At 45.2% G+C, this 11,629-nt stretch overlaps 1 protein-coding gene across 4 annotated transcripts in view; it reads right to left on the bottom strand.

The window, feature by feature from the left end:
• Positions 1 to 759: 759 nt before the first annotated feature.
• The window catches only part of LOC112265390 (multiple epidermal growth factor-like domains protein 6), an 82,075-nt gene continuing 71,205 nt past the window's right edge, over positions 760 to 11,629 (bottom strand). For 2 of the 4 annotated variants that reach the window (XM_042296040.1, XM_042296038.1), the window contains 10 exons: positions 11,497 to 11,625; positions 10,773 to 10,904; positions 6,175 to 6,303; positions 5,747 to 5,875; positions 4,799 to 4,927; positions 4,022 to 4,150; positions 3,586 to 3,714; positions 2,899 to 3,027; positions 2,515 to 2,643; positions 760 to 2,040 (listed from right to left, as the gene is read on the bottom strand). In XM_042296040.1, coding sequence (XP_042151974.1) covers positions 1,961 to 2,040; positions 2,515 to 2,643; positions 2,899 to 3,027; positions 3,586 to 3,714; positions 4,022 to 4,150; positions 4,799 to 4,927; positions 5,747 to 5,875; positions 6,175 to 6,303; positions 10,773 to 10,904; positions 11,497 to 11,625 — 1,244 coding nt within the window. In that variant the 3' untranslated portion in view covers positions 760 to 1,960. Of the gene's footprint in view, positions 2,259 to 2,514; positions 2,644 to 2,898; positions 3,028 to 3,585; positions 3,715 to 4,021; positions 4,151 to 4,798; positions 4,928 to 5,746; positions 5,876 to 6,174; positions 6,304 to 10,772; positions 10,905 to 11,496; positions 11,626 to 11,629 lie in introns of all 4 variants that reach the window. The other 2 variants (XM_042296039.1, XM_042296041.1) reach the window with 2 other exon arrangements.

The raw sequence follows: 11,629 nt of genomic DNA, 5'->3' as shown, positions 1-11,629 counted from the left end.
GGTTGGGTATTAAAGATGAGGAGGTGGATAAGGGCTGGGGAATAGAGCCCTCTGTGGCCACCCAGGTCTGGGAGGATGGATGGCCTCTGTGGGGCTGTTTGACTGGAAACAGGTGTGTGTCATCTGAAGATGAAGGCCCGGCTGATAAACATTATTGGAGAACATCTGTTGCTTGTCACAACACGGGTCCAGGCCGAGCAGCCCCCCATCCATCAGCCAGGGGCTTGGTTTTGCGCTTGCGGCCCAGCTCGCACATCACTCACCCGGGGACGGAGGCGGCCGATGTGGGCTGCCTGGTCCACGCACGGTCCAGACACCTGCCCGGCGGCGGACGCTGGAGACGCTCCACTGCACTTGAGAAATGCCTCAGGGGCGGACGTCCCAGCCGCCCGCCTTCCTCCTCTCCCCTCCACCACGACCTCTGCTATGCTCAAGTGCCACCCCCCCATCACCACCTTCTGACAGGTGTTGTACCAGGTAACGGTCTGGCTTGTTGCTCACCGCTTGACCTCCCTGGCTGATCAGCAGCGGGCCTGTGCTCCCTGGCCTCCAATCCTCCATCACTGCTCTGTGACAGGCCATCTCGGGACCCCCTCTCCTCCCCCCCATCTCCTACCCACTCCACACCCCACTGCCTTGCCTTTCTCTAAGCTCCCAGGCAGAGGACCCAATACCATGCTACACTGCTCCCAGATAAAATGGCCTCTCTCCTAAATGTGGTGATGCGATATTAGGGACAGAAATAACAGACAGATGTACCACATTAGCAAAAAGAGAATTTAAAGAAAAAAATCAAAATGTATCAAAATAGCACCATTTACATAAAGCCTGCCATCAGGCACATAGTACAGTACATGTTATGAGTGGTATGAATTGCAGTATCCTGAGGTACAGTTCAAATGCTTTGTACTACTTTAAAAACCCTTCTACATGAAAATATACTGATTACTTGGCTAAAACAGACTTCTATAGGTCATAGTGGCATTTAACTGACACACTTACAATAACAGACAGTAACAGCAGTAATGAATTGATACGTGGATTTCCTTGATCTGATAGTACAGTAAGTGATCTTGTCAAACATACAACCAAAAGCAATTTCAAATATATTAACACTTTATGACGAGCAATCAGGCAGACGCTGTCAAAAGAAACCAGTAAAATACAACACAAAATAGTCTCACTGTATACGATATGAGAAAATGACAGAGTGCCATTCAACGGAGAGACAGTACCAGTGGACATTTCGGGAGTGATGGCTGTTGCTCCCATGTCAGTCTGACCAATGACTCTGAGGGTAGGCCATGGGTAAGCAAGAGGAGGGTGCCGGCTTTTGTTCCAGCCCAGCTCTAACACACCTGATTCCACTAATCACCGAATCATGGTCTTTGTGAATCATGTATGATAGTGATGGTCCGCACACACTGTGCCCCTCCAGTATCGTAGTTGCCCGCCCCTGTGTACTAGGCTGCACAAAGCTGCATTGGGGAGAGGACAGAGACGTTATGAATGTCCAGGAAGCATTTGGCCTGTGGTTAATGACAGGCTAGACCAGTTGACTTGGGGCAGAGGTCCAGTCCTGAGACAATCAGGTAGGGCACGTTCCAATGTCTACCGCCCAGCAGCACATCAATGTTCCAGGTCCTTGTGTAGCCTGCTCTCTCTCTAACTAAACCGGCATTCTGCACCTTTCTGCAGGCTCACAAAAAGCCAATGCACATTTCTCAACCAAATGTGCAGAAAACAGGTGTAGACATAAGAATACATGACCTTGTGTGTCTGGTCCAGACCTGAATCACCTTCTGGCTGTATACCTTTGTCCATCTGTCCAACTGTACACAGCCATCCCATGACGCCCCAGGACCCCTGACTGCATATTTAGGGCACCTTGTTCAGTGTTTGAGACATCTGGCGGGGGTATTTGGGACGTCTAGTTTGGGATGTGGGGCCTCCAGCGGCGCTACGAGTGGGAGAGACCAGACGGCCCCTTCAGGGAGGGAGAGAAGCCCAATGCTGGGGCCTCTGCAGTCTCTAGTCGTCCTGAAAAGAGAGAAGAGGCAGACAAAAAGACATTTGGCACCTTCTAGAAATCAAAAGCAAATGTTCTTCACCGTTCAGGGAGTTGCTGGTGTGTTGGGTTGTTTGCTGGTCGATCTGGATGGTCTCCCGTGAGCTGGGCTTGTGGAGGAAACGAAGACAGCTTCAAGCCAGACACCCCGCTGGGTGTGGATTAAAATAACTGTCAGAGGCCGGAGTGGCTATTGAGGGAGACGGAGACACAGAGCTGAAGGCCTGAGCTTGACACTTACCGACGCACTATTTCATGAAAACCTGGTTCAGCTTTACAGCTCTGGTCCTGGGTGTCTGCTGTGATGGGCAATAGGTATCACTCACTCATCAGGGCGATGTGCGTGTGTGTCTGTGTTTGCATTTGTGTGTGTGTGTGTGTGTGTGCACACGTGTGTGTGTGTGTGTTTGTTTGCATGCATGTATGTTTGTTTGTGTATACAGTACCTTCTGTGCACGTGGGGCCCAGCCAGGTAACAGGACACAGGCAGCGGCCGTTACGAGCGTCACACTGGGCCTGATGGGAACACTGACACTGCAGGGAGCAGTCAGGACCAAAACGATCTCCTTCACAGTCTGATGGACAGACAGGAGATGGAGAGAGAGAGAGAAAAGAGAGGAAAGAGTGACAGAAGAAAGACATAAAGTAAGACCGACACAACGAGAAAAAGATGGAGACAGCACACAAAAAATAAAATGGCAGATTTAAATACAGTAAATGACAAGTTATTTTTCTATTGGGTAAAGGCATATAATACATACACAAAAGGCATATCTAAGATCCAGTACTGTAAGAAACAGAGCGCCGTTGCGGGGTAGAGGAGGTCGTACCTTTTTCACATCTCTGTCCAGTCTTCCCCAGGGGGCAGAGACACTGTCCCGTGGCTGGATGACAGGGGGCTCCCCCGACGCAGTCACATGACTGCTGACAGCCCTCCCCAAACCTGCCAACCTCGCACCCTGGGACAGACACACACAGTGAGATACACACACACACACACACACACACACACACACACGTGTACTATGTGTATTTCCCCCCTTGACAAACAGTACACACTCATCACTCTTCTCTTCCATAGCGTGCCCCCCCCTCCCCCACACACACAGGTCTGTCTCTATTACGTCATTACAGGGGCTGCTCAGTGCTCTCCTGCTGGGGCTGAAGTGGGCATGAAGGCCCTCACACTGAGGAGCCCAGAGCAGGCAGGAGGCCACAGAGATGTAACAGGAATGCATTAAGCAGCCCGTCTCTGCAGTGGCAGCCAGGAAACACCTGCCTCTCATCAAATAACCACCTCTGCCAACATATGCTCGTATTCATACATGCACACACACATGCACACACAATACAGTATGTGTGTAATATGCACACACAATACAGTATGTGTGTAATATGCACACACGTATGGCTTTTCTGTTATTAAAGAGAACTGAAGTGCTGACCTTCCTGTCTCTATATGAGAACAGAGTGTGAATCAGATTGTGTGATCTTCTCCTCTGTCATCCAGTACTCACGTTTCTGACACTGGGAACCATGGTAGCCAAGCAGACACACACACCGGCCCGTCACATGATCACATGTGTGTCCCGCTCGGCAAACACACGGACGGGCACAGTTCTGTCCGAAGAAGCCTGAGGGACACACTGGGGACAGGATGACAACACAGGAAAAGGCTTTGTTGTTAGTGTCTCATACAAGAGCACAACCCATCATCACAATCAGGGGCATGTTCAATTGGCATCAAATGTTAGAAAACAGATTGAAACAAGGAGGGACCACCAGTAAGAAACGCTCATTTTTTGTACAATTTCTTTTTTGAAACATTGGGTACCCACATGAACACAACCCAGCTCTTTCATTAGAAATACAGGGTCAGGAGTTTATCCTGGACAGGTCACATGGTGAGGAAGAACTCCCTGCCCTAAGTATAATTACAAAAATCCAACGTACAGTGTTCACAAGAGTGTCCGTAGTGTCCGGCCGTGCAGCTGCAACAGCCAGTGATGCGGTCACATGTCCCGTTGTTCTGGCAGGGACAGTCCAGTGCACAGTCCGGTCCATATTTCCCCTGGACACACGCTGGACAAACAGACATATGGTAGAGACATACAGTAACAACAACACAACACTCACAACCAACATACCTTCTGTCTGTATGTGTACCACAGGTGGCTGGTGGCACATTCATTGTGGAGGACGGGCTCATGGTAATGCCTGTAATGGAATAAATGCAATGGTATCAAACACATAACGTGGTTTGCATGTGTTTGATACCATTCTATCCACTCCATTCCAGACATTATTATGAGCCCGTCCTCCCCTCAGCAGCCTCCTGTGACTTGTAACTGATACTGCACACATTAACAGTGGAATGACCTAATATCAACATAGAGACACAGTGTAAACCAGGGATATGGGAAGTTACTGTGCTCACAGTAGTAGCTACAATAGTAGCTACTATTCATAATAACACAAGTCTTCATTGTTTTGTCAAGGCTGGTCATCGAACATTGTTTCCATGTTGTAACAAAGAGAGTAACAAAACTTTAACTTCAACAAAGCAACTTCAAGAACAGGCAGACTTGTTGACAATAATCCTACAGGATGAAATAATGTACTACTGAACCACAATTAAACTCCGCTGACCCTTTGCCCTGCCAGGCTACTTTTAACCTAACGTTATACTGACGTTATCCTGATGTTGTGTTGACGTTATCCTGAGGTTACCTGTCTCACAGCGTGGTCCCGTCCAGCCCAGCCCACACCTGCAGCTCCCGTCCCTGGGCTCACACAGCGCGCCGTTCTGACACACACATGTGTTCCTGCACTGCAGGCCATAGCGCCCCCTAGGGCAGGCTGGAGGAACAGCAAAGGCTTTAGATAGTTTTAGATAGTAATAATCATCATCATCACAGCACTACCAAGGCCAGCATGACATGTAGTTCTGTTCTTTAGCTACCCAGCCAGCAGTGAGCCTACCACACAGTTAAACATACACACACAAACAGCAACATACAAGCACACGTTTATTTAAGAAACAGTTCATTAGCGAGATGGCAAAGTGGTCTCCCTTGGCAGCGATATAAAAGAATAATCATGTTTCTCTGGGTAATTTAGATTGGGAAAACAATAAGCGAATCACTTTGATTCCCCTGTTTATTTATTTGTTTCCTCGCCAACGCCATCGACACGGAACATGGAAAACGAGCTACTTATAGGTCTCTGTAAACATTCAACACAGGAACATAAGCAGTGGCACGTCCACAGACGTATGGTGCGCACTAGGAGAGCAGAGCGCTTACGAACACCATCGTCTAGAATAGATGGAAACTCCCGTTTGCAGTCCAGAGGAACTGCTGATAAACGGCCAGATTAGGGAAACTCAAGAACCCTACCTCTGTTCTCAAGGAAAATAAGAGCCTCTGATTATTGATACTTTTTTACTGAGGAAATTGAGAATTCGTTAACTAAATACATATTGAAAGCTAATTTGGTTGGTTGAGTTGGTGGAGTCCCAGTTGCCAACCAGACTCTGTGTTCTTGATGAGATCATAGCCTGCAACAAACATTTACTGGTGCATGACAAACAGTGACGGACTGGGACCAAAAGCTGGTCTTTACATCCTCAATGGCCCATAGACATAAGGTTAGTTATGAGGTAAAAGTAATTATTACCTTGATGGCAGGACTGCCCGATTTTGCCTGGGGCGCAGATACACCTCCCAGTCACAGGGTGGCACTGCCCTCTCTCCCCACAAGAACACAGACGGGCACAGTCCTTCCCATAGCGCCCCGCCGGACAACCTGTCAGTACGAAGAAAGACATGAAGGCACCATTCAAATGATTTAAAAGTGCAGCATCTTTTCTTCCTCCCTTCCTTAAAGTAATCACTGATTAGGAATGACTCAACAAGTGGAAGAGGCGTGACGGAGCCCTCGCGTTCATCTGTCTAATCATGTCTAATCCCAACTGTCTTCAGACTGATTCCTAGCAGAACACTCTGTATATCTTTATTCTTTATAGGAGACTCTGATTCATAGTCAGAAGATGACTTGTCAAAGACGGTTCATTTTCACCCATGACAGGTGTGCAGCAGACTTACCAATGCTGCAGTCAGCTCCTAGGAAGCCAGGTGGGCACTCACAGGTCCCTGTTTTAGTGTCACAGCGACCACCATTGTTGCACTTACATCTGGCCTTGCAGTTTGGCCCATATGATCCCTCTCGACACACTGGGGTAGGGAGAGAGAGAGACAGAGGCTGTTTTAACATTTTCAAGAGGTTCTCAAGAGCTATTGAATCTCGAGAGTCAATACTGTTGGGTAAACTTGCGAAATGATGACGTCTTGAGTGCTCGCCCGACAGCACTGTAAACAGAATCTTCTCGTTGACCTCAACACAACACAACATACTACAGTATAAATGGTAATAGCAAATACAACAGCTGAAATTGTCGCAGTAGTTGCCGCCTGTCAGCTGCACTGAGCCACGTAAAACTATGGAAGCCCATTCCCCCCACCATTTTTTATTATGTGTCATCTAGAATAAACATTTGACAACATATTAACAATTCCCTATGTGCCTTCGGAAAATATTCACACCCCTTGACTTGTTCCTCATGTTGTTGTGTGACAGCCTGAATTTAAAATGGATTAAGTTGAGAACAAAACAAATGTCACTGGCCAACGCACAATACCCCATAATGTCAATACCCAACACACAATACCCCATAAAGTCAATACCCAACACACAATACCCCATAATGTCAATACCCAACACACAATACCCCATAAAGTCAATACCCAACACACAATACCCCATAAAGTCAATACCCAACACACAATACCCCATAAAGTCAATACCCAACACACAATACCCCATAATGTCAATACCCAACACACAATACCCCATAATGTCAATACCCAACACACAATACCCCATAATGTCAATACCCAACACACAATACCCCATAAAGTCAATACCCAACACACAATACCCCATAAAGTCAATACCCAACACACAATACCCCATAAAGTCAATACCCAACACACAATACCCCATAATGTCAATACCCAACACACAAAGTGTTATGTTTGGGGCAAATCCAACACATTACCGAGAATCAAACAGAATAGAGCACAGGCAAAATCCCAGAGGAAAACCTGGTTCAGCCTGATTTCCAGCAGACATTTGGAGACAAATTCACCTTTCAGCAGGACAATAACCTAAAACACAAGGCCAAATATACACTGGAGTTGCTTACCAAGATGACATTGAATGTTCCTGAGTGGCCTAGTTACAGACTTAAATAAGCTTAAAAATCTATGGCGAGACTTGGCTGAAAATGGCTGGCTATCAATGATCAACAACCAAATTGACAGAGCTTGAAGAATTAAAAAAAAAAATAATATGCAAATATTGTACAATCCAGCTGTGCAAAGCATTTAGAGACTTACCCAGAAAGACTCGCAGCTGTAATCACTGCCAAAGGTGATTCTAACATGTATTGACTCAGGGGGTTGAATACTTATGTAAATTAGATATATTATTGTTTTATTTTCATAATCTTTTTACATTTTCTAAATTTTCTTCCACTTTGACCTTAGGGTATATTGTGTAGATCGTTGACCAAAATGACAATTAAATCAATTTTAATCCCAGTTTGTAACACAACAAAATGTGGAAAAGGTCAAGAGGTTGAATACTTTCTGAAGGCACTGCACGTTTTTATTGATTGCTACTAGGGCTGTGGCAGTCACAAAATTTCGTCAGCCGATGATTGTCAAGCAAATAACTGTAGGTCTAAAGAAAAATGATATGAAGAAAATGTAGTCTCTTTCAGAAGAACAAAATTCCATACTCTGAGTTGTCCTGATCTGGCTATGCCATATGGATGTCAGCTTTAATTTTTTAAAACTAGGCAAGTCAGTTAAGAACAAATTCTTATTTACAATGATGGCCTATCCTGGGCCAATTGTGCGCCGCACTATGGGACTCCCAATAACGGCCAGTTGTGATACAGCCTGGATTTGAACCGGGGTGTCTGTAGTGACTCCTCAAGCACTGAGATACAGTGCCTTAGACCGCTGCGCCACTCCAGGCTCCACAAGTTCATTTAGCAGACAAGATTTGCTTAGAATTCCATGGCATTATTTTATAGTATGAAGAATACAATTGAAAAAAGCTGAATAAAATAGAAAGGATATTTTCTCCAAACGATTTGAGGGAGTGCGCACATGCGGCTATTCTGTGTTGACCGGTTAACAAAGAAATAAGTACTACTATGTGCTTAATTTAGCATTACTAATGTAACTTTAGTTGTTTTACAAACGTTGGGCTAAATATTTGAATTTTTAATACATTGTAAGGATGCATGATGCAACTCTAATGATGATTTGAAAAAAGTTGCTCTGATGTGTATTTGCACAGGCAATACACTTTGTCAGTCTCTCATTCACAATTTGAGAAGCACTTGATAATGCCTCAAATTTCCCGGCGGCATCCCCTTTGTGTGGCCATAATGCACCCTAAAAAAAAACATGCCTTTTGCAGCCCTTCTCCCTGAGTGCTGCCTGCTCAGAGGCACTTCTCACTCACACCGCTCTCCATCACCCGATCTGGCCTTTCTCACAGGCTACAAGTGAAGACAGACATATCCGGACGCAACTGTGAGCTTCCTTATCCAATTCCGAGGTGCATATTGAAGATATTGGAAGAACTGTCCACGTTTACTTTTTGTCAGCCAACAAGATGAGTAGGCCTAACGAACAGCAAAAGCACTAGCATATGTCAAGCTACTATCCCCATAGTACAAAAGTTGTCCTATTATGTTCTGTGCGAGAAATAAATATTCCAAACAGTCTGGGACAGCTGTGGGATGCGATAGATCCCAAATTAATACAACCACTAGCATCAACAAAATATTTTTATCTGAGGCTTACGCAACAGATCAGAACGTTTAGCTTAAAATGTTGACAAACTATTAGTCCATTTCTTCCCATTATAAGCGCAGCGATGCGTAGGTTATAAGCGTGAATGTTCCATTAGCGTGAAAACACCACTATCAAAACGGACCACAAACGTGATTATGCATGTAATGCTTTTATTATAAAGGTAAAAATGATGCTGAAAATGATCTTCCTCAAACTTGAAACTCACACGCTGCTCATGTATGCCTACACCCCTTGTAAAGCAGATTAATGTGCTTAATTTTAAGAAGTTATTTGTCCACTTTAGTTGTGATACAAACCTTATCAAAACATATAGGCCTATGTGCTAGGCTGCATGAGGTGATGTCAGAGTGATTAGAGGGACAATGGAGTGCTGAGTACCAGGCAGTTAGTAAGTTTGGTAGGCTGCTAATGATCATCAGCAGCATCAGAGCTTGGAGAAGCCTAATTTCCGTGACTAAACTGTCAATTTGTTACATGCTACATTTCATGCTAACACCATGCTTACATTTGTGTTTGGAGCTCATTATCAGTTATAATGTTAGCCAGCTAAATGTGCATTACCTTTCGCTAAGAGCTCGAGGGGCATCTAAACCCTGAACAATGCCTGATAGCTAGCTCTGTCTCCCAGGCTGTGTGCCACAGCCAATCGCATGCAAGCAACAACGCAGCTAACTTGGCTGGTCTTGTGAGTGAGCTAGCTAGCTAGTTGGCTAGGTAGTCTTGTTAGCTTTCATCCCACCTAGCACAACAAAATGTGTAAAAAATCGAGGGTTGTGAATACTTTCTGAAGGGACTGTATGAGTCTGGAGATTATGTCTAAGGATAACCACACAAAATGTGGTGAATAAAGATGCTTCTGAAGCTTAGAAAAATGTGTTTGCTAGTGGGAAGAGTCTGACTTTCAGGGAAATGGCAGTTAAAGACAAGGAAACTGACTTTTAAATACCGATTTAGACCCAATCACCATCTCTTCAAAGTAAGTTACTGCATATTGTTGCTGCGTATTATTCTTTATGAATTTGGCTTTTAAATTGTGTATTTCAATAGAGTGGGTATGATAAACTAACAAACACATCTATATGTATCATCTTTTTGACATTTTAATTTGTACTTTTTGAAAATACTAATGTTAATGGACCAAAATACAAATGAATCACCAATCAGAGTTTACAGTTACCACAACCATAAATTAACCCGGAGCTATTTTTAGTTTGTCCTGCACGAAGAAACGAAGAGCGAGACAGAGAAAGTGAGACAGGGGCAGACAGACAAAGACAGACAGTACACTTATTCAAACTCAGTCTTTGCATAAGTGCACTGCGATTCCATTGTTGAAGCCACGGAATAATTAAAAACAAAAATCAGTTCACAGCAGTAGACTACCCAACAGTAGTCACTACTTACTGAGTTCACAGCAGTAGACTACCCAACAGTAGTCACTACTTACTGAGTTCACAGCAGTAGACTACCCAACAGTAGTCACTACTTACTGAGTTCACAGCAGTAGACTGCCCAACAGTAGTCACTACTTACTGAGTTCACAGCAGTAGACTACCCAACAGTAGTCACTACTTACTGAGTTCACAGCAGTAGACTACCCAACAGTAGTCACTACTTACTGAGTTCACAGCAGTAGACTACCCAACAGTAGTCACTACTTACTGAGTTCACAGCAGTAGACTACCCAACAGTAGTCGCTACTTACTGAGTTCACAGCAGTAGACTACCCAACAGTAGTCACTACTTACTGAGTTCACAACGGTTGCCGTAGTAACCAGGTAGACAGGTACACCTTCCAGTGACAGGGTGACACTGCTCATGGTCCCCAGAACACTGGCACATCTGGCTACAGTAAAGTCCGAACACACCTGATGGACACGCTGCAGGAAACACAAGCATGTACAATAAAGACTGGAGGAGATGGACATAGAGGTACGCATGCGCGCGCACACGCATGCGCACGCATGCACACACATGCAGACGCATGCACTACAACACTCAACATGGTGTATGTATGCTTGTACATGGATTTCCAAACCCAATCTCTGTTGCAGACATAATATAATTTAAGCACTCACTCACATTCAAATACCCATTCACACTCAGACAATGCAGTAGTTCACAGACTCAGATATTCACACAAGGGAAGATAAATCTATGAAACAAACATGTTTTTTCTCTCCCTCTCTCTCCGCTGAAACCACAGCACTTACTGAGGCAGCGTGTAGGACAGATAAGAAACCACTCCAGACTAAAGAGGCAATTACAGCGCTGTCATTATGCATGTCTGCCTTTCAAATGCCCTTATCCACCCAGGAGACAAAAACAATGTCTCTTGTTTTACTTGGCAACCCGAGTGTAACGTTTATCAGATGTCTGCTGAGTGTGTGAGGGAGAGGGGGGAGAGGCGGGATGGTGTGGGGTGTGTGTGTTTTAAAGAGAGGGTGGTACGTGATAGTGATGTGCTCTTACTCTCCTCACAGCCGTTCCCAGTGAGACCCGCAGGGCAGCCACATGTCCCAGTAACGTGGTGGCAGGACACCCCAGACTGACACTGACACCGCTGGGCACAGGAAGCACCGTAGACCCCAGGCAGGCAGGCTGG

This window comes from Oncorhynchus tshawytscha, linkage group LG13 (assembly GCF_018296145.1).
Source record: "Oncorhynchus tshawytscha isolate Ot180627B linkage group LG13, Otsh_v2.0, whole genome shotgun sequence".
Classification (NCBI taxonomy): domain Eukaryota; kingdom Metazoa; phylum Chordata; class Actinopteri; order Salmoniformes; family Salmonidae; genus Oncorhynchus; species Oncorhynchus tshawytscha.
Note: the sequence above shows the minus strand (reverse complement) of the source record. Positions and strands in the feature narration are given on the sequence as shown.